At 35.2% G+C, this 24,419-nt stretch overlaps 1 protein-coding gene and 1 long non-coding RNA gene across 2 annotated transcripts in view; one reads left to right on the forward strand and one right to left on the reverse strand.

The window, feature by feature from the left end:
* The window catches only part of LOC148651138 (uncharacterized), a 102,414-nt gene that overhangs the window by 9,318 nt on the left and 68,677 nt on the right, over positions 1 to 24,419 (reverse strand). The gene's annotated exons all lie outside the window — the stretch shown is intronic.
* Positions 9,607 to 24,419, forward strand: part of adamts16 (ADAM metallopeptidase with thrombospondin type 1 motif, 16) — a 73,949-nt gene continuing 59,136 nt past the window's right edge. Inside the window, exons 1-3 of the mRNA XM_088601047.1 lie at positions 9,607 to 10,529; positions 10,640 to 10,751; positions 16,015 to 16,340. Coding sequence (XP_088457173.1) covers positions 10,440 to 10,529; positions 10,640 to 10,751; positions 16,015 to 16,340 — 528 coding nt within the window. The 5' untranslated portion in view covers positions 9,607 to 10,439. The remainder of the gene's footprint in view (positions 10,530 to 10,639; positions 10,752 to 16,014; positions 16,341 to 24,419) is intronic.

The following is a 24,419-nucleotide window of genomic DNA, read 5'->3' on the forward strand; positions in this document are numbered from 1 at the left end:
ATATAAACATCTTCATCTAACAAATCCCTAACAAACCTAAAAAATGACTGGCTGTATGTCTGCTTTTCAGGTATGACAAACGTACTGTGATATCTTTTAAAAGAAACATCCGTCAAATGTCAATCCAAAGCCACCTAATAGTTTAAAGTCAGAATGTATACGTCATATCACCAATGGAACTTTTGCAGACCTAGGTTACTGTTGAATATCTCTTTATGTTTGTGAGAGGGGCAAAATGAGTGTGCAAAAATCAGCCAAAAGCACTTATTTCTGTAAACCAAACAGGTTAATTTCCCTTAAGACATTACTTTCAACTGTGATAGACTCTCTCTCCAGACAGAAAACTACAAAGGATTTTTTATATGAAATATTTTGTTTCAGGAGGTTTTATACAAAATACCTAATACAGATATTTAGAAAGCTATGTGCAGTATCACAGTGCAATAAACTTGTTGTTGTGTAGGACATCTGTGGATGCCGTCCTCTTGATGTTAGAATAGAACGTTCACCCCAAGATGCTCCAGAGATGCAAGTTTGAAGATAAGTTCTCAATCCTTTTGTTTAAAGGAACTTTGGCCCATAACTCTAACTCATTCCACATAAGGTGCAGTGTCATTACTGTTACTAAACGTCTGGCATCTGGAAATGAAGCAACACCAGTTAACATTCTTCATATATGTTCCACAAAGCTTTCAGCTAATTGTCTTTTTGTTTCTCCAATGCACACTAGCTATGGAGGTTTGGTGTATGCAAACGGGAGGCAGAGATGCACAATCCCAGTCCTGCAGGGGCAGAAGTTTGTGGGGTTTTTCCAAGCGTTCATAGTGACATTGCTTTTCGATCCTTTGATGTTGGCTCTTCCTATCATTGTGAAGTAGAATTTTCCAAGCATTGAATTGTTCACCCACTTATAGGAAACGTGAGCTGGGTTTTACACTACCAATGATGTGTTGTTGCAATAGTTACACTGAACGCTTAATTACATAATTGAAGTAACTACAGAATTTTACTTAAATTGCCAAATAAAGCCTTTCCTGGTTCCTAAGAAGCTTGAGATTTAAAGAGATCTATAAAACTTGCTGGACAGCAGCCCTTGAGGACTGGAGTTGGGCACCCCTGATTTAGGGCCTCTGATCTCTCTGCTGGGAATGATGTACTGTATATGCAGGTCATAAATCTTGGTCCAAAGCATGGAAATGTGCCTTTTAAAATCAAATAGCGATTAATCTCTCTGTGCAAAACATACACATTTAACTATATATCTGCTATATTAAAGTATTGGTGGTATTTTAGAAATTGGTGCTAGATTGATGGACAGAAAGGCAGTCAGGAAGGTAGCTAAAAAAGAGCAAAGATTATATATATTCATTTATTTTTTAATTAAATTTTATTATACAGAAAACATTTAAACTACAGTGACTGATCCTTTAGAGAAGTTAGTTTATGGTTGAAAGGTTTGTAAAGAGTTTTGTGATCCTTCTCAGCAACAGGTAATAATGGGCCTCCTTCTGTGACAGACTGCTGCAGTGGTTTCAGTTACTGCTATTCATTGTGTGACTAAGGATCCTTCTCTCCTTCAGTCTTGCAGAACCTAACATAAACACAGACAAAACAGTCCTCCAGGAGAGAGTCTTTATGCTGCATAGAGAAGCAGGAGATCGCCAGGTCAAAGGGAACATACTTTATCTGGTCAGCAAACTTCACAGTACAAGTTGTGAAAGGGATACCTCAAAAATCTTCAGTATATTATGTAATTGAAACATTACAACATATAGATCGTACTGCACTTTATTTAACATCATTGTAAAGTGCTTCAGAATTTAAAAAAACAAAAAACAAAAGAGACAGGTATGTTTAATTCAATACAGCAAATTAAATGCAATTAAAAGGTTGAGTATACAATTTAGTTTTAAGACCATATTTGAAAGTGCTGATGTATTTGCAGATACTTCCATAGCCTTGGGGCAACAGAACAAAAGCACAGTCTTTCTGTTTTCAGAGGCCCACAGTGGGAACTGAAAAAAGGCTAGAGTAAGAATTATGCATAGGTGCATATAGAGTTAACAGTCACTGATGTAGTCGGGAGCCAATTCACTAAAGCCCTTAAAGGTGATCAGCAGTTGTTGTTTTTTTTAAATATTCTAAACTCCACAAGGAGCCAGTGAAGGGAAGCTGAAACAGCTGATAAAAGCTCATGCATTTTAGTTTTGGTTAAGGGGAGAGGACGTGAGTTCTGAAGAAGCTTAGAACTGCTAAAAACATGTTTGGATATACTAGAAAGCTTAGTATTGCAATAACCAAGCCTTGAAAAACAGGTATAAACAAAGGGATATGACTGCAAAAACATAGGTAACTCATAGGACTATTAGTGTTAATTGGTAAGGGCTGTGGTATGCTGTTTTGTCTTCCCTTTGTCTTTTCTTAGTGTCTCTCTGCTCCAGATCAGGTCCTCACCCCAAGTGTGTAATGTTTTCCCTTCATTTGGGCTGTTTGTTTTAATCTGGTTTGATTGTGTCTTAGTTCTCCATGATATTGAGATGAATGTTGCTATAGATGTTTGCACACCTGTAATTGTATTTTAATGTTATTGGAATTCTTTGGAAGCACTTTCTTATTGTTTGAAATTAACCATATGTGTTTGAACATTTTGACCCTTATCTGTCATTGGCACCTCAGTTGCGTAACCAATTTAAGAATCTTGTGCTTTTGGGAAACCACAGACCATAGAATGGAGAGGTCCTAGTCACCTTTGATACTAGCTTATATAGTGGGAATAAATTTTCCCTTTTTATTACGTATAAGCTATACCATAACCATTATACCGTACATGCATAAGATATTCTGCATTATATTGGGATAGATACAGTATGTATGGATACATGCAATGTTATGAAGATGAAAAAAATACACCTTCACAACATTGCAAACATGAACTTTAGGTAAAAAATGACATGATTCCTTGTACTGATTCTAGCACCACCAATGGTCAAAATGTGACACACTTGTGGAGCTAATAATAATAACTGACATAATTTCAGCCTTGTCAGTGTTCAGATGATAAACTTTTGCTGTATAAGTTTTTTAAATATATTCTAAGCTAAGCACTGTAACATGGAAGATATTTGCTTTATTAAAATCAGTTTTTATGCAATTGACATATAAAAGAAAGATGGTGCTATGCCTACAAATAGGTTGTCTATTGCAGGCCTTGCACATTTGTAGAAGAACGGTTTTCTGTTGATTACATATGATTTTATCCACAACAAAATAATTCCGGTAAAACCTCTCAAATCTATTCAGCAGAATGTTGAAATGAATAAAAAATGAATAAAATCACCAATTAATAACTAATGCTAATAATTAGTCACCAACTAATTAAAACATTAGTAACTCTAACAAGAGCTACTTCTGTAATAGATATTTTACAGAAATGGGTTGAGATGATATGCACTGCGATCTAAAGCTAGCCTCAAAAAAGCTAATATATCTTCAATACTGTACATCAAGCTAATACAGCAGATAAGTGAGCTTGCAACTGAATAACAGCAACCCATTCAAGAATCTTTGCCAAAAATGCTAAGTAAGAAAATGAACAATAATTGCTGATCAGGCTGGAGTCTAAATTCTGCTTTTTCAACATAAGGATCATAACTGCAAGTTTAAGGGCCAGAGGAAATATTCCCCTGTTTAATGATTCATCATGCATAAGTGTGACAATGAGAAAGAGAATTGCAACATTTGAACACAGCTGGGCAGTGAGAATAATCACAGATCTAAGAAATATGTGGTGTTTTCATTTTAGTGATCATTGCAAATAAACACAGAGGAGAAACTACATAACTTCCGAAAAGTGACAGATGCAATAATCTTAAGAGTATGTAAATTATTCTCAGATGTTAATTCCAACTGATGTTGTCAGTTTGTGATAGAAAAACCTGAGAAAAATAATTGCATTGGATTGTATACTCTTCTAGAATACTGTTCTTACCTGGATTTAAGAATAAAGAAAATAACACAGAATAGTACAGTATGTGTCTTTTGTAATGAGTGGGCATATTCATATGCTGAGTAAATACAAAGCAAAACAACTTCCTAAAAAGAACAGTCTTTGAGAGTTAATATGAGTAATGGCATTTTCTAAAATTACAGTTCTTACTCTATGAAATCCGGCACCAGGAATGACAAAAAACAAAACAAAGCTGTTAACACAGATTTTTTTCTTGGGTGGTTTGTATAAAAATGAATTGCAAGAGACGAATTAGAGGCAAGCCTTACTGCCAAGCATTCCAAAGTTTTAAAAACTGATACAGGTAATGGTCTTGGAGCTTGTACAGATATAAATCAATTTATAACTTCCAGCTCATCCCCTGGTAGAATTCTAATAGAATTGGTACTTGATATATTTTCAGACTCATTTAGAGGGGAGGAATGTCATACACAGATTGTCTTACTTTGCAATGCTATAGCCACATTTTGTCTGTTAACATAATTATAATACAGTGAAATTGTAAAACTCCGTAACAAAGGCATAATTTATTCTTAAATCTATTCTCATAAAAGAGATAACTATTAATTCCCTTTACATACACAATTTTCATAAAAAATGAAATGAAAGTTTGACTATCATGGAACAAAACTGGAACAGCAAGCATACTCTTAAACAAAAAAAATATTCTGATACAGTTGTTTAACAATATTGAATGAACAACAGTAAAACGGTACATAAATTAAGCAAAAATAGTACATTCTGTCAAGGGTACCATCTATAGAGCTTGTGTTCATTCATATAGCCAAAAGACCTTGGCATGGCTGCTGTTAAGAGGTTAAGAAATATGGCAGCTGAAGTTTAAAAGTGAAATGGTTGGGGAATCCCTTGATTACAGGCAGATGTCAGGAACTCTCTTAATCAAGTTCATCAATGGATAAATCCAAAACTGGCAGTGAAAGCCAGGAAGCTGGAATAGCACCAAGTGTCTGAAAGGGCTGTCTGCACCAAGACTGAACATCCCACAGGTGTTCAACATTCCACATACTAAAGCAAGACATAATCTCTACTGGATCTTTGCAAGTGTGCCAGCTATGTAAAGAAAATCAATTTCCAAAAATGTCAGTTTACAATGGAGTGCACGAGGTTCAACATCTCTTGTGAATTTTCAAGTATTACAAAAAGTAATGTTTTCATTCTACCGAGCAGAGCTTTATTTTAATAGAATATTTTTCCATTTCAAATGACAGGATTTCACTTGACCATCAGATCACAAACTTCACATGCTATATATTTCTATGGACATAGGTGTATTTACCTCCTAAAGTGTAAATATGCATCACAAACGTCCTCACGTGGTATTTTTAAATCTGAATTATTGTACTTACTTAGTAACTGTATGGTCAATCCTATGCATAATTAGTGGTATATGCAGATAGATTAAAGTCATATTTTAAAATACATTATATTTGCTCTTTCCCATAAAAGCAGAATAGAACTTTAAAAAGAGATGCATTACAGTTGGACACTTTAAAGTGCTTGACCGCCTAAATGAATGTTTTTGGTCCAAAGTTCTATCACTGTACCAGATACTATAACTTATCATCACGCCATGATGCTATTTTATCTCACATAGTACAACACCAGCACTGACGGCCTCCTCTGTAAGTATCATCTGGATTGATTTTTAGTGATAAAATGGTCACTTATATAAACTGAGCAATCTTATACTGAATTTGAGCAATTATTAATGGCTATAAAAGTGACAAAGCAACTTAAAAGGCTTAAAGATAAATACAGATGGAAAAATAATAAATCCCTAGATTTTACAAGGCATAATGTTACCCTGAATATTCAAAATAATCTAAAAGGAGTTAAGACATTTGATTCTGGCTCGAATGCTAACAATTTTAGTATTTGTATTTTATAGATAATGTAAGGTTGATAAGATGTTTATTTTCTAAATTAATCTTGACTTCAGATAAATTTATTAAGCAACAGTTATCATATGGGAGACATCAATAAAGCCATTATATTGAAATGTTACACTTGGGTGACTTGATGATTCTTAAGTGATATTTACTGTACTGTATATTGCTAGTTTTACTGGCAGTGTTACTTCATTGTACATTATAGACTGCCGTGCAATTTGTACGTCTTAGAAATGATTATAACATACTGTACATGTCATGGGCATTAAGGATTCACTCACTCTCCTTTAATGATTTATGCATAGAGTATAACATCTTTGATATCAATACAGCTTAGTTTGATAGAGAAGAAACCCAGCTTTTCATTTTGCAATTTTTAATTCAAATTCATTAGAATTTTGGAAAACATGGTTAAACCTCAAGGTAAATTATACCTGTATAGTATATGAACAGCTAGTATGATGTGTTGCTAACGATTATGCCTCACATTTACTAATGGTATAAAAAAAAGATCATTTCTTTTGGCACTACGAAATACACACCATTATAAACTGTTCACTTAAAATTGTTAAATTCAGTAAAATAACATCATTAATGTATGTTTGTGTACAAAAAAAGGAAAACCTGAATGAAAAGAGCAGGACAATACAGAATGTCTAAAACTTTTGCACAGCAGCAAAGTTGTTTTCTTTTTTTTGATATTTTTAAGTTTACCACATTGCATTATTGTAACACACTTCACTATTTTCTTCACTTCTGCTTTATCATTTGGCTTCTGCAAGACTCCTGCAGCTAGAAGTACTGTTAGCCATTGTCATTATCATTTAGCATTGCACGACAAACTCCCAGTAAATGTAGAATAAAAAGGATGAAAAAATCCTGAACATACAGTATGAAGCTTTGCAATGTATGTCTTAATGCCAGTACAGAAAATAGGCTTAGTGTTACATTGTCAAGTTATACTTTTTGAATGCATAATGTTTTAATAGACTTTATATGTAATAACTGTTTCTCAAGTGTGAGTACCTTGTTTTTTATATTGCAGTTGCAAAATTGTATTTCAGAAAACTATTATGTGCAGACATCATTGTGTGAGGGAGGACTCTTATAGCAGATATCACAGTAGCTAACATAATTAAAAAACATAAACTTTAAATTTCAAGAGTGACGTAGTGTCTATTTGTCAGATGTGATGGAAAAGTACACCTCCTTATGATTCCTGTGAAAGACTGATCAACTCACCTGGGAGGAATTTGGGCCCACTCTTCTTGACAATACTGCTTCTGAGATGTTGGAGGGCTTACCTGTATGCTTACTGTAGTTCTTTTTAGTTCCTACCGCAGCATTTCTATAGGGTTTAGGTCAGGACTTTGATTTGGCCATTCCAAAATCCCAAATGTCTTTGTTTTTAAGCCATTCTGTCATAGATTTGCTTGTGAGTTTTGGATCATTGTCCTGTTGCATGATCCACTTTCAATTCAGGTTTAGCTGTCAGACAGATGGCGCTTAATAGTTGATATAAGGTTCTTCTGGTCAAAGGCAGTGTTTGATTTCTGCCAAACATGATGTTTCGCATTATGCCCAAACAGCTCCACTTTTGACTCATCTGTTCAGAGCAGATTTATTCAAGTCTTGTTTTTCATTCTCAAGTGCTGCTTTGCAGGCAAAAGCAATGCAGCAAAGTTCGTCTTGGAGAACAGGAGTTTCCTCCTGTTCATCCTTCAATGAAAGCCACTCTTATTCAATCCTTTCCTGATGGTGGACTCATGCACTCTGACATACTGTATACTACAGAGGAAGAGGCCTGTAGATCCAGGGACATAACCTTGGGCTGCTTTGAGACTTCTAGCTGCTCCTAGCTAGATTGGCCCCGGTCTTGAATTTTCTCCATTTACAGTATTTATGATCTTTCTTAATGTGGAATGATGGACGTCATAATAATTGGAAACTGGTTTTGTAACTCTTCCCAGACTGATAAGCAACAATTCTGTCTCAGATTTCTTTTGATCTGGGCATATCTGTTACCACAAACCTGAGTTCTTGAGACCAAACTTACCAAACGTACAAAGTTTTTGATTTTATATAGGTGGAAACCACTTCCTGATGATCAACTAATCATTGGCACATGTTTAGGTTCCCCTGATTTTACTTATCTTCTTAACTGAGATGGTAAAACTCAGGGTGAACTTACTTTTTCCACACAAAGATGTTGAATACGGGCTAATTAAAAAAATATATAATGACAAAGTTAAACTTGTGTGTATTATATGTCAAATTAGTTTAATTTTATCTACTTTTAGGACAAGGTGAGGACTACAGTAGCTTAAGGTCAAATATATCTAAATATGTCATCTAAGAAATCTAAAATGCCATCAAGGGTGGAACTGTAAAGTGCAGTGTAGGAGACTGACGGTCACTAGCAGGAAAATTAATCCAAGGTCGGGGAAAAAAATCGGAATTAATAGATCTAATACTGTAAACCAGTATAATATTCTTATGCGAGTATATACCAAAACCTCAAAATCAAAATAAATGGCCAAATGATCCAAAATATCCAATACAAGGACATGTGGGTTACTAACAGCTAGACTAAAGATCATAACAAGGAAAAGTATGCATCGAAATCAATACATCTTAAGAAATGTACTTGGTAGTTCACCACACTACACTGTACATTGCATACCTGCACATCTTTTTTTGTTTCAAACCATTGTTGAATCATCTACCATCTATTTATTGCAAATTAAAAAATTATGTAAGCATGCTTTGGACCTGATACAGTGTCATTCCATAAGAAGGACCTTGAGTATTGGAGCAAAACGTTTCTAGCAAGCAAAAGAGCAGATGGCCTCTTTTTGTTTATAATAATAATAATAATAATAATAATAATAATAATAATAATAATAATAATAATAATAATTGCTTACACTTATATAGCGCTTTTCTGGATACTCCACTCAAAGTGCTTTGCAGGTAATGGGGACTCCCCTCCACCACCACCACCAATGTGCAGCATCCACCTGGATGATGCGACGGCAGCCATAGTGCGCCAGAACGCTCACCACACATCAGCTATCAGTGGGGAGGAGAGCAGAGTAATGTAGCCAATTCATAGAGGGGGATTATTAGGAGGCCATGATTGGTAAGGGCCAATTGGAAATTTGGCCAGGACACCGGGGTTACACCCCTACTCTTTTCGAGAAGCGCCCTGGGATTTTTAATGACCACAGAGAGTCAGGACCTCGGTTTTACGTCTCATCCGAAGGACGGCGCTTGTTTACAGTATAGTGTCCCCGTCACTATACTGGGGCATTAGGACCCACATGGACCGCAGGGGTTTATCTCTTTCTTATGCTCCTATATTTCAATTCTAGATACTGTATGATTAGCACACGACATTTTTTTATATTTTCTGTATTTATTCATTTTAGTCACAGTTGCATTATAATACATAGTCTGTGGATGGAATAGTAACCACGAGAGGGAGCCAACAGGTGCTTAATCTGCAGACCCGATCTCATTTTCCTATGCTGAAAAAGGGAACGTCCATAGCAGGAAAGCATTATTAGATTCACTTAATAAAAACATGTAATGTCATGCTCATTTAGATACACTGCTATAATACCCAAGCTAAAGAAATTAGAAAACATGGATTTATGATGTGCCAGTAGACCATTTTACAAGCCGCTATTACTGTACATGCAATATAGACAACCCTTTCCGTATTTCATAAAATGTTTTATGCAGTAATTTAGATTTACAATTTACAGTAATCAAGCTTATTGCAAAAACATTTGATTTTGAACATAACTGTAGAAAAGACACCGTACTCGAAAGGGTTACGGGAAAGCAATACACTTCTGAATAGCCTGTGAAGTCAACTATAGCTTCACATGTTAACGCCTCCCAGATAGCTCTGATACAGGTGATGCAGCTGTTGATTGGTTGAGTGGAGCAGTCCTACTTCGAAAGCCTGCAGGACGCGAGATTAGACAGTGCGGTAAACTCCAGAAGAGAAATACAAGTTTGCATGGGCCAGAAGTAAACGGCGCAATCAGATATTAATAATTAACAGTCCACACCAGAGGATTAATCAATGTTTACGTTCTATTATACGGTGTTAGAAGCATGTGCGGTAATATAAATGATTGGGAAGTTGAAGGGTTAGGAAAATTATAAACCTAAGGAGAAAAAAAAGAAAATCCGATTCCTGGATATAAAAAAAAACATTTCTGGAAACAACGAAAATTACCTGGAAAAGACTGTTAGGCTCTCTTGACTCACTCACAGAAAGGCGCTTCTGTTATAACCGAAACTAGAAACAGTAAAACGGTTTGCTCCAATGATGCCAGACTGGAAGTGACATTACATGCTTTGAAAGAGTACCGTACCTGAAACATTAACTCCTGATGTTTCCTTTTCCCCTGCCAAGCTTGCATTTGGGTATGTTTCCTTAAATTGCCGTGGCAAAACTACCGTGGTTGCTTGAACAGAATTTGAATGAAACGGACTGCTCAAGAGAAATGGCTCTCTTGCAAATTCTGGCAAAGGCAACGAGTCTGAGAGCATCATTTCTTATAGTTCAGATTATTTTTATTTTAAAACTTCATACGGTAAGTTCTGCCTGGCTATACATTTTCAAATCCCGTTATATTGTATAAGCAGCAAAAACGCAACCACTCCGTTTAGATGAATATTTTACATGCTGGATTTTTTCCCCTAGAGTATACAACAGGGTGCTGATAGTAAATCGGAGTTATCTGCAAATGGAAACAGTAAAGATACCCCAAGGATATCTGCTCTTCTAGAATCGTTGGAGCTGCTGCAGACCACAGGTGAGTAGTGATCATCGCGTCAGGGATGTTTCTGATGATGACGAGATGTATTACATTTACATTATTTTACAGTTACATCATATTACCTTGAAGTTACCGATGTGCTTTTTAAAACTAACTGCCCGGTATCATATAGTTCAATCTAGTGAGAACCGGCACGCATTTAGCACTTGGCAAAAGTACAGACGAGCTTGTTAATTCCGGGCCGAAATAGATCAGGTTATCTCAAATTATTACATGGGGTTAAAAGCAATTACGAATAGGTATATGTTTATTTAAGTGCAAAATAAATTCTACTACACTTATTTAGGTTCAGTCCCTATTATAATTATCTTTTTGCTTAAATAACGACGATTTTTTATAAAACCTGCCGTAAGAGCTTTATATGGGTAATATATGGGTAACGAAAAGTTTTCCCCTTTGAATCAACCATGTAAATTGGTCATGCGCTAGGGGGTGCCCTTTTACTTGATTAATGGACGAGTGGACAAACCATAAAATATTTAAATCCTGATAATTTTGTTTTATATGTATCTATTTTTGTAAGCTAGAGTCTGTTTATTACAGTACATAAAAATGGTTTTGCACAAGCATTATTTCAAGTATTTTATGTAATAAAAGGTGAAAAGGACAGAGAGGCTAATTTGATCATAATCTGACATTCATGTTTTTTCTTTCTTTCCTGCATGAACTTCACATATCATATGTATTTGTTACATCGTCGTTTACTGCTTTTTTTTTCTCCTAATGCTTCTCCATTCTATCTGACATGTTCATATTGTAATGAAGAGTTATTAAATCTGTCAAATTGATTTGTATTAAACTAGAAAGCAACTAAGAGGCAATTCCAAATTATTTACAGTGCTTTACAGTAGTTTTTCTTCTTGCTGCAAAGAACAGCATGAGTATGAGCTAATGGACTGTTGAGTACCATGCTGAGATATTCAAAGAGACATTGCCATGTACAGGTGGCACTGTGGCACAGTGGCACAGTGGTTAGCATTGCTGTCCCGCAGCACTTGGGCTCTGGGTTCACTTCTGGACCTGGGGTACTATCTGTGTGGAGTTTGTATGTTCTCCCGAGTTCCCGTGGAATTCCTTCAAGTGATCTTCTTTCTGCCTACAGTCCAAAGACGTGCTGGTGGGTTAAAACTGGCCCTACTGTAGGTGTGATTGTGTGGGGGTCTATGTTTGTGTCTCCCCTGCAATAGACTGGCATCCCATTCAATGTACCTGCCCTGCTTTGCACCTGTTGCTTTCTGGAATAGGCTCCAGCTCCCACATAACCTAAAATTGGAAGAATCTGTTAGAAAATGTGTGTGGATAGCTACTGTTTGTAGTATGTGCAACCAAAATGGCAAAGGGGCATTTATGCGTAGGTGGGGTAGCTGTTTTCACATTCAGTATATACATTTTCTTGTTATAATTGTGGTAACAAATGTTACTGGACAAGTAAAAATGTATAATTCTGGATCATGACGTTCTTTTAGAACCATTTGATACGGTATATTATAAATTTAACTTTTGCTGTTGTATTCCATAATCTTCTTGAATGGTTTATCTTTGAAAACAGGAAAATACAAAATTAATACCACCTGTTTCCAGGTGCCTTTGTATCACACTGTTCATAGCTTTCTAGGATTGAATGAGTGTGCTTATTGTAAACATATAAAGTGGAATATTTAGTTGCAATAACAATATCTGTTCAAGCTAAGAATACATATGCATTTTTATTTTTGTCAAAGAAACATTTGAAAGGTTCAACCTTTTGCTAATGTGACAGTGTTATCAATGCTAATCTTTTTATGATTCCTTAAGGACATGCCATCACTCTTAAGTCTTAGAACTAACCTCTTTTTCGGTAGAAACCCCATTCACACGAGGTGAATCCTTGAAATAATGAATCACATGAGTTTTTGTAAGCCATTAGCTGGTTACCTGTTGAAAGTTATTAAAGGCAGCTTATGGAATTAATAGCTATTTAACCAGTTTGAAGTTTGAGATTAATTCCTCAAGATTCTTCTATGGTGCTTTAACAAACAATTGTATTTTTTTCCATTTTTCTTCCAAGCTAGATGTGGTTTGGTTTCAAGTGCTTAATCCACATTAACCAAATATTCTTACTGATTACTTACTGGCTTACTGTGGTTAAATTGAAGGCATGGTGTGTGCAATCATATGGTCATACATAGTTATTGGTTGATAATTGTGATATTTAATACACCTATAATGCAGAGGATATATAACTTCAAAGTACAAATTCAGTGTGAATCAGAAAATGAAAACTACTCAACATTATTGCCAGGTATTTTAATGTTCAGACTTATACCCGTAATTACACATGTTCATCTAATTGAATGAATTTAGTTTATTGATACACTTATAGTATGAAGAGCTGACTGTATTGTCCAATATTAGATGCATAACTGTGAATAGACAACAACATTTCTTGTTTTGTTCATGTAACTCAAAAGTGAGGTTGATGAGAGTCTGATTTTGCTTGACAGTCTTTATTATTTTAAGTAACTGGTAGTGTTTTACATTTATATACAGAACAGATTTTAATTTAAAAAAATATAGTCATGAACATATTTTTTGACTATTCACTTAACATGTGCTGCCTCAAGACCAAATGAACCTTTGATGAAACCAGTTCACCACATTAATTACTGTACTGTATGTATAAATGTGACAGAATCCAGACCGATTCCTAAATAGCTGTGTGTAATATTGGTTTGCAGTGCATGGGCTGAGTGTCTGTAGCTTTTCACAAATGTCTTCAGTAGAATGACTTCACTTGCCTGTCCATCTTATGAATTTAGTAGCATCCTGATCATAAAACCATTGATTATTTTTGTTCAAGTATTGTTCTTCAATCACTTTTTGGACAGAAGGTCAGCGTTTATAGTTAACAGTTTTTAAGCTTTTTTCCCGGATGATATGGAACTCCATCTTCCCCTATACATGTGAAAGATTTCCCCACATGTCTATCACATTTGTCTACCATATGTCATGTCCATCACGACATTTTACCTGTTACATCTGGGCCTTGAGTAAGGTCATTAATAATAATAATTGCTTACACTTATATAGCGCTTTTTCTGGACACTCCACTCAAAGCGCTTTACAGGTAATGGGGACTCCCCTCCACCACCACCAATGTGCAGCATCCACCTGGTTACAGCATTACCTGTTACATCTGGGCCTTGAGTAAGGTACTGTAGTCTTCTTAAGTTACTGAAGAGGAGGGACATCTAGGCATTAAGGATTCATCTGACACGATCCTTAGTCCAATATTTTGAACATTTATTCTCAATATTGTGGGATATCTCGCAGGTACTGCCACCTAAGTTCCTGTTACTTTTTGAAGACTGTTTCATTTTAGAAGCATTCATAAAAGGTTACTGACATGACATTATTTGAATATGCAGTGCATACCTATAGGGACCGTGACACCATGTCTTTTGACATTGCCAAGTAGCAGACTTCACTTTGTTTATTAGCTGAGCAATATGAAGTTGATTTTTCCCGTTTTCAAGTTTCTCAAAGCATGTTTCATGTCTTTTTTTTATTTAACAATTGCCTCATTTATTTTTTGTTATTATATAAAAAGCCAAGACAGTTCTGAGTCATGCTCTCTCACATGCACAAAATGTGTGTGGATCTGCCACTCGGCTTTTAAAACTTAAATCAGGGGTTATGCTACTAACTGTATATGCTCCATACATGCATGGAGTTTGTACAAAAACACAAAGTGTATAATATAGGGCTGACTAGTGAAAATATTAGTTGATTTTATTAGTCACAGAGAGGTTTTAATTAAGATTGCAATAGTGCTACTTATAAAATATTGGTCAACCTGTTAGAACCTTTCAAGATAATATGGAACCCAAAGTGCTTTACAACAAAGTGCCAGCTAAACAAACATGTGAAAGATAAGAGTGTAAGGCATTAAGCAGACTTTAACCTGGATTATGAGTTTCTTTTCCACCTTTTGATACTTGAATATGGGACGGAGGTTAACACCTTTACTTTTCTCTGCAGTGCTACATAATCTTTAAGTCTCCCATACAGACAGTATATTTAGTGTCTCCCATGAAATATAGCAACTTAAACCATAGTATTTAGTATTTGAGATCTCTTAAGGTCAGGTTTTAGGGCTGTTTAGTTGATTGAGTTTCCTTTAGAAATTATTTAGTGTATATATATATACAGTTGTATACATACTGTATATATACCCACACCTCCAATCACATCTGATTGATTGGAACACCTGCCTCCAATTAGCTTTTGGAGAAGTCATTAGCCTAGAGTTTCACATACTTTTTCCAGCCCGGACTGTGAATGTTTAAACGATGTGTTCAATATTGACAAGAAGAAGTACAATTGTTTATCTGTTATTAGTTTAAGCAGATTGTGTTTGTCTATTATTGTGACTTAGTTGAAGATCAGACCACATTTTTGTGAGTAATTAATGCAGAAATCCAGGTAATTCCAAAGGGTTCACAAACTTTTTCTTGCAACTGTATATACCTATCATTACTTCCCCTGTATGTCACGTATGAGTATTTTGTCATCATAATTAGGTTTTGTGAAGATAAACCTTTCGAACCTTTATACCATGTGACAACTGTGGTCAGGATGTTCACCTCCATTAGATACAGTGCTGTTGTGGTTGGGTGAGTGAAGTCACTTGAGGGCTTCTCATCTTCTTCCACCCATCAACCTCTGTTGCTAACTCTGCCTCTTGTATTCCCTGCTTCCTCTTTGAAAAGAATCAAAAGATTTGAGAATGCACTGTTGTGAAAGGTGATATTTTATCTTTGTCATCCTGTGAAGATGTTGGGGTTTTAAAAGCTGGTTTGGGTCACAATTGGCAGTTCCAGTCTATTACAAATCAGTTGGTGTACTGTATAAAGGGAAACCAAGTGCTTTAAATGAACATTTTAAATGTGAAAACTATAAATAAAATTAGATTTGGAACTTAAGACATACATCTTAAATATATGTGATAGAATTGGATTCTGAATTAGATACTCCTTCTTTAAAAAATGAGTAGTACAGAATCTTAGCAAACTGAGACTGGCATTTGTCCTCATTTATAAGAAATTGTGGCATGTCACAATTAGTGTATGCTAAAGGTGTGTAAATCAGTTGTTTGTCACTGACCTAAAACACTACATGCTATGCCCAGTTGTGTTTTTAACACTTTTTAACACAAATTATATATGTAATCTAATTGAATGTTCCTCACTATCCACAGAATATGAAGTTGTATCTCCATATGAAGTAGATCACAATGGGAAGTATATTTCACATGAAGTTGCCCACCACCACAGAAGGAAGCGATCGGCTGGGAGCTGGGTGGAAGAAACTGTTCACTTCAGACTCCATGGCTTCGGGCAAGACTTTCATTTGGAACTCCAGTCTTCAGGTGGCCTGTTAGCACCTGGTTTTATAATACAAACCCTGGGGAAAAATGGCACTACAGTTCTGGAGACATATCAGCAAGGGGACCTTTGCTTTTATCAGGGGTCATTAAGATCAAATACCAACTCTTCAGTAGCACTTTCTACATGTAACGGCATGGTGAGTAAATCTGGTAAAAGCACCTTAAATATCATTGAGAATACACATCCACAATACTTTGGTAAGTTCAAACATTTAATTTTGAGGATCCCAAAAACTGTAGGCGTGCTGTGTGCTGACATTTTACCTACTGAGCAAAAGATCCTAAAGTTTATCCATTTGTTAAAGAAATAGGGTTTGTAAACATTTCTAAGTGCTTAGTATCAATAAAAGCTTTGGTATTTTTTAGGTTTCCTAGTTCTGATAATTAAAATGGTATAACTTGTTTATTTACTGTATGCAAGGCTGTAGTTCAAAAATGGTATCATATAAAAAAGTAGTTTAATAAAAAATAATATGGCTGAACATTAATATGTACGAGAGCGATAAGATCTCCCTATGTTTTAGTACCCCAAAATTAAATATCTTTATAGCACATTTTTCACATGAAGCACGTACTTTAGATGCCCGACCAAGACTTCAGCAGTATTAGTCATACTGTACATAACAACTGCAATAGTCATTGAAAAATACATTATGAATTCATATAATTTGTTTCAGTCTAATACTTTTTTTTTGTGTTCAACTTAAAAAATGTTTCATTGGTTTGTAGCCATCTGATCTGCTTAAAATGAAGCAAATAAGTATTGATTTAACATAGAATTCCATTTAATGGGGAGTTGCTACACTTTTGGACAGATTTATTTTGTACTGTCATATTTCTGTTGTGTGATTTTTCGTTTTTCTTATGTTGTTGTATAAAATGAGAATTTAGACTCTTAAACATAGTATCTCTAGGGATGTTTTGTGGCCTGTCTAAAAAAAACAGTTGTCTCTCAGAGCAAGTCATTACCCATGGGGTTGGGGAGTTCACAGAGACAGGAGATTGGAAACTAAATTCACATGAGTATGTGTCTGCAATGGGCTGTTTGCTGTAGTTCTAAGCGTTTTATTTCCAGACTAATAAATTCAAGCCAAAGAACTATAGTCTTGCAAAAAATTTTGCAAGGACTTATTCCTGCATTAATTTAAAAAATGAAGATGTCTTTTCTATTACAAATTACAATACAGTATGTATATGTTTTCATATCCATTTTACTGTTTTATTATACTTTAAGCTGCATATAACTGAAAACAAACTTGTTTTGTACCTTAGCATATTAATGTTCCCTATAAATCAGGAATCCTCCATCGTGGTCCTGCAGTGTCAGTGTGTCTACAGGTTTTCATTCCACTTGGGGCTCATAAAGTCCTCAAACAGCTCATTATTAGCTTACTAGTACCAGCTTCACAGCGTCTTCCAGCTCTACAAATGCTGCTGCTATTAAGAGACTTAGAAAACCTGCAAATACACTGCCCCCCCAGGACCAGGGTTGGATACTCTTACTATAAGTAGTTTCTTATAAAAGATCTATTGAGTTGATTCTTTCATTTTGGCTGTGACATAATTTTATCATTTGTAAAAATCTTTCCAACAAAGTTCAAAAGTCACATGTGGTATGTGTTTCATGGGGCTTTCAAGTCAAGTGCTATTACATCAGTCATTAGTACCCAATGTGTGCATGATGTGTGCTCATACTGTATACAACCATGCAAACACCATAGCTTAGACTTGCAAACATATTTTACATGGATCTCAGGGCTGTCCCTTCATTTAGGCCAGAAAGGGAGTGACAGATCAGAAAAATGATTTGGTAGTGGTTGATATTGACGTGCAGTATGAGTTGATCCAACCACAGGCGCTCGATTGGGTTAAGATCTGACAAAACAGCAGTCCTTTGTGTGATATTGAAGCTACAGTGTAACTCTTGTTCTGTGGGAGCAGCATTATCATGTGGAAGCTTTAAGGAATTACCAGTGAATGTTGGCATTGTTACCATGTATAGTTGGAAAACAGGACTGAAGATTTCGTGAGCATAACACTAAGTAGTGAGATTACCATTAACAACAAAAATCTGACTACTGAAGCCGGCATTTATGGCCTTGTAACAAACTTTATACTGCTGCCAGATGGATAGACATACTGTGATAGACTTACAGTGGACTGATATGATCAACCAGATCCATCATTTTCATGTACAGAGTATTTGTCAATACCAGAGCATTTAGAATTTGTCCAGTTTGTAATATGGCATCTGAATATGTTTGTTTACATAAGTGTAGGAATAGTAATTGTGTTCTGTATCTGTATGGTGTTTTTGGTTGTTTAAATCATTTTTGACTGGTGATGCTGGGTCATGATGCCAGCATTGTAGTGGTTCTTTTCTGTTAATAGTGCTGCAGTGGTGGATGAATAGAGCTTTATGTTGTGATACACCTGCTATTCTGTTGCCAGAACTTCTCCCTTTTTCTAATCTATGACATTGCTACAGTGTGATTAAAAACAACCAAGTCTGCAAATGTTACCTGTGCATTACAAGCTCCAAAGCATTCATTTTGTACCACATTTGTCATTTCATACTGTACATGGGAGTAAACGAGGAATGTCAGTTGCAAACCTATAATCTTGCATCTCACAAGAGTCATATTACCGCATTTCAGAATATCATACTCAAACAAATTTAACTGAATTTGGTATAAATTGTGGTGAAAATCCATGCTGAATTTAAGAATGCATTATACATTGGTGGCAAAACAGTGGCAGGATGGATAGTTGCTGCCCCACAGCTCTTGGCTCCCGCATTCATGTTCCCATTTGATTTCTACAGGTGCTCCGCTTTCCTCTCAACTTCAAAAGCCATGCTGACTAAATTAAGTGGTGTCTCTACATTTTGTGCCTACGAGTGTGTGCCCTTCAATATTTGCTACAACCCTTCCCAGGAAATAAGTGGCTTTCTGCTAATGAATGGATTTAATGCATTTGCGTGATTAACCTAAACATTATCGTCTTGCAAATATTTAAACATCTACTAAGTCTATTGAATATTTCCTTTATTTGCTGAATATTAAGCAGAAATAAATGTTATTGACGCATTACAGAATGTCAAACAGTATGTAAAGCATTCAAATATTTTTAGTGAACTCAGATATTCTCATATTGTGGGGGTGTATACTGTTAAGACATTAGCCAAATAGCCTTTAGTTCCAACTGCTTCTCAATTGAAAACTATTATCATCCACTGCTGTATAGTGTCTTAGTCTTTGTTTTCCCTTCTCCACTGTAATTTTGTCATGATTTCTTATTTTTGCATACTTCTAATTTGCTTGATCACAAGTACTTCTTATGCCTCAGTGTACAGCATTAATTCAATTAAAGTTAATGAACCCAATGTCAATTAACAATGTACTGTAGTACTCACCCCAATTTGTCAGGTTAACCAGTTTACCAACTGTTTAGATTACTGCAACTCTCCGTTTGAAATGAAATCTTAAATTTTTTACTGAAAACTGAATGTATCAAATTACTCCTTGGATTTCCATTGCTGCTGTTACTCAAAGAAATGTGATAAGTTAAAGATCTGTCTAATCTACAGTATATTCATTCAAGGTATCAATACTAGGACTATATCATACTTACAGTATACTGTCTATACACAATCTTCAAGTTTAACACAATGTTTCAAAGTAATAGTAATAACTGACATTTATTTTATAATATACCTGGGTACTCAATTTTAAATACTGTTTTTGGCTTTACTCTTTAGCAAAATACCCGAAACTAAAGGAATTTTGGACACTAGATATATATTTTTTTATATCACAGCAAGAATAAAGAGGCTGGCTAGTATCTAGAAATGTATATTTACCAGTGAGACAGAAACCTAGATATACACAGATCTATACTGTATTGAGACTTCTATATCATTATGTCAATTTGAGTATTTGAAAACTGGCTTTAACAAAGTACAGGCATGAATCCTTAAACAAAACTTCCAAGGTCTGCCAACTGATGACTAAGGCCCACCCTTGAAACACTTAACTTTAAATGTTTAATGTTTACAGAATGACTTCTTTTGGTGTGGAATTTTCTTAAAAATTTAAGTAAATAATTTTCTGAAAGCTCCATGCAGGTGCACATATTTTTTTGAAAAGCAAAAAATCATCGTACTTAGAACCACACTTTACTTATGGCAAGAAATAGCTCCTTCATTCAACAGAAACCAGACACATTAAGATCAAACGTTTTTTTATTTGTATATTTAAACATGATTGTGTGCATATGATACAAGGTTGATGATTACTAAAGGCATTTATATGTTGTTTATCTCTGGGCATTTGTTACTTGTTAACTTGAGCAGGGAGAAGTTTATTCAACCTTTTTTTAAAATTTTCAGGCACTTAAAAAATTGGACAGCTGAATTTACATATATTTGCCTATATTCATTCTAGTTCATGCATTGCTTAGAGCTCAAATTATATTTGTTCTTTATTTGTAAAAGACAAGACTAGAAGAGTCAGCGTGCCTGACCGGCTAAAGAAAATTGTAGGTACACTAATTTTATGCAGCAGTTTACTGTCAAATTCTGACTATGAATAATGACATGCTGTGCTAAAATGTTGTTATATCTTTATCATTTGCAAGCAAATTCATACATATTTTAATTCAATTGACATGTCATCCTTGTTTGACAATTTCCTGACACAACAAAGTCAGGTTAAGAAGTGCAGACACGTTTCAACCCTTACAGAAATGTTTAATCAACTCCTCATTGATCTAATTGGATTTTAAATATGAACTTGGAGTATGACACTCCATGCCCCGATGAGCCTCTGCTCAAGCAAAGTCATCAATAACGGCTCAGAGGTGGTTAAATCCCTTGATGTGTTTGAGGAAAGCCCGTTAACCACATGAATATATCTTGGAACATGACACAGTTGTTCAGGAGGTTGTATGGATTTGTGGTTTGTGTGCATCTTGGATCAGAACTTCTGCTAATCCTGCAATGTATAGGAATGGTTTAAGAATATTTAAACAATGCTTTGAGGACTTTGGTTGAGAGAACTGATTGAAAACTGATTGAGGTGAAAGTACATATAATTAGTCTGTAATGTTAAAAAATTGTGCATGTTGCCTGACCATTTTCTTCTAATGTAAGTTCCCACTTAGATGAGCTCATGAACTACCTTATTTGAAAGATGTTTTTAATTGCTTTTGAGCTTAAAAAAACATCTCTCTGTGGGTTCTTATAATGCTTTAATTGTTTCCCATAAGTAATTAAATGTTTTGCTTTATCTGTATCCTAGTTATTCTTTTTATATTAATCCATAAACAATCTGTTAATCAGAGCCAATAGTACAGATGTGTAGCAACAGACATTTTAAGACTTATGTTGATCAGGGAAAAAGTATACTTCTCATTTTTTGTTAGAAGGCAAATGTTTTGACATGGAACTTTCATAGTGTGAAACATATTGAATGTCCGATTCCTTATTTTAACAATTGAAAATGGATGATAATCAATATATTGTCAAATTTAGCACAGTAGTTGAATACATTATGGTCTATAATGTTGTCTTTCTTGAAAACCTGAATTACCAGAGTAATATACTTTATGAAACAAATCATTTTTTAAACAGAAAGGAATATTGAAGTGATTTGTTAGCTAGTCATATCATTAATTCTCTTCATGTCAATTTTACCATTGAGATGAAACACAACATGGTACTCATTTTGAGTTTCACATCATCGCATGCTTTTTAAGTTCAAGCTACAGTATGCTTGGCTTCTTACTAAGAGGGGTTGAACCATTCCAGCTGGCATTCCAAGTTATCACAGGTAGTATTTCACTCTGTCAACTAAGTTTTTATGACTGCTATTTGCACTTCATTGCATACAGTATGTAATTTGATGACATTAGGGATGTAAAAGATCAGTTGGATTATCTTTCCATTTAAATTTTACTTAAGAAAACAAGATTATAAAGGCAAGTACTACAAGCTAGACATAAAACGTTTTTGGTGTTGTTTTCTGGGATGTACAAGACCTTTATATTGAAATGAACCGTTTTAAATGCTCTTAGTGGATCCTCAACATGACAACATCCACAGTCTTATTCCTAAGGTAATAAGATTCAATTCTCAGCCACACTGAGCATTTTATTTTAATCATTTATTTGTTATCTACATTTTATGGTCATATATTTCCTGTGTACTTGATATATTTTAGGTACACAGAACAATACTAAGATATTTTTTGATTAATGACATACAGTATTGTGCAAACTGTGCTTAATACGAAACTACTCATGTTCAGCAATTGAATATTGACAGCAGGTTATTTTCTTGTAGATCTCAGAACTCAAATATTTCATATGACAAACAGGAAACCCAAAAATTAGAAGCCTTGTAAACCCACTTTGCCACTTCTGGAATGGAACTGCATAAATCCTCAGCTGGCTAAATTGGGCAATATCTCTGAAATATTGTTGTTCCTCTATAACACCTGGTGTGAACACTAAAAGCTCAACAACAAATGTAATTCCTTCATCTAAAACGAAAAACCTGGTTTTTGTTGGTGGCAAAAGTTCTTCCAAGTTGTTGTCCTTTATTCTAATGACTACCAAGAGTCAGCATCAAAAGAAGAAGAAACAGATGTGAACATTATCAAAACCCCCTGTTAGCCCACTGTAATGCACCACACTAAAGCATATGCATATTGGAAGACAGTGTAACAGAGGAAATCGTAGCATATGTCAGTGGAGTGCATGTGCTTTTAATCACTAAAAAAAGTTCCAAACTCAGGTCACCCAGAAAGAGAAAGTCTAGGCCTGGCATTGTCACAGGATTTTGCTTCCAGGGATCTTTTCATGTGGTAATTGACTGTCTGTTGTCTGTGCCTATTGAAAAACTCAAGCCAAACACTGAAGTTTATAACATTGTTTGACTGCTTAGCCGTGAGAGTGAAATCCAAAATTATTCTTACATGTTTATTATTAACATTAACAATTTTACATAGTCTTTGGATTAAATAAGGAACTGTTCAGGTAATTCAATAGTTATTCAAACCCCTGTTCAAGAAGCAGGGTTTCTTTAGTTATGAGAATGTACAATTTACAAACAAGAGGAGGTCATTCAGTCCATCTGGCTCATATAATCACCCATCTATCTTGTTTGGTGTGTTACAAAGAATACGTTAATGTCTTTATTCTAGCATAATAAGAACCAAGGGAATGTTTGAATCTCTCAGTCAGAAATTGACTTGATTTTAGGTTTAATTGGAAAGAATGTGCAGCCATTCAACATGTGTGAAAACTAGACTTCTGTATCACTCAAAGTTGAATAACCCGATTGTGTACAAAAGTGTAGCAATGCTGCTGACATGACAAAATCCAATTGTTGTGCATAAGGTTCTTATGTGACATTTTTAAACAGCAGATCAGAGTTTCCCTCAAGAAAAAAGCTTAGGCCACATAGTAATCTCCAACCCATCCACCTATCTATCTGGATTACTAAAATAGCTTGTGAACTAACTAGCTATCTTATTATTATAACTAAACAATATTATTCTGAATAAGTTATTTTTGACAACAACAAACTAGTTGGATTATATAGGATTCATCAAAGATGTAGTCTACCAATGATGCTGCCCAAGGAAGAGATTTCTGCTTGAAACATGTTATTTGGTGCCTTCTGCATGCATCAAGCCATCATTGTGTTCTTTTTTTTATTGAGGTGTTGTTTATTTTGTGCTCACTGAGACAATAATTATTTTTCGAAGTGGAAAATTAAGAGACTTCCACTCCCTTTATTATTAATTGGAAGTGATGTTTCTCACCAAATTTAACATGCGAACAAAGGGACACAGTTTGTGTCTGTGATCCAGTGATTCAGCTGGGATGAAACCTGTGTTTTTGTTTCTACGTCTTACTAATATACTGTAGCTCTCAAGGGTCCAAACCTCAAATGAGAAAACTGCAATTGTCAGATCCCACTGCCACTGTGGTTAAGGCAGGGGTTGTTTTCATAAGGTGAACCAAAGTGCTGGGAGAGAAAATAAAAGCACAAGAGGAGCTCTGGCAGGCTCCGAGCATGGAAAAGGCAAAACACAGTCCAGAGTAATGTTGCGGGGTATGTAGCCAGGTATCAGGTAAACAAGCAAATGTACAGGGAAACACAGTCTAGAGAATTAAACCCGAAATGTAGAAGGGTTCGAAGCCAGGGA

The sequence above is a fragment of the Lepisosteus platostomus genome, chromosome 12 (assembly GCF_059453375.1).
Source record: "Lepisosteus platostomus isolate fLepPlt1 chromosome 12, fLepPlt1.hap1, whole genome shotgun sequence".
NCBI lineage: Eukaryota > Metazoa > Chordata > Actinopteri > Semionotiformes > Lepisosteidae > Lepisosteus > Lepisosteus platostomus.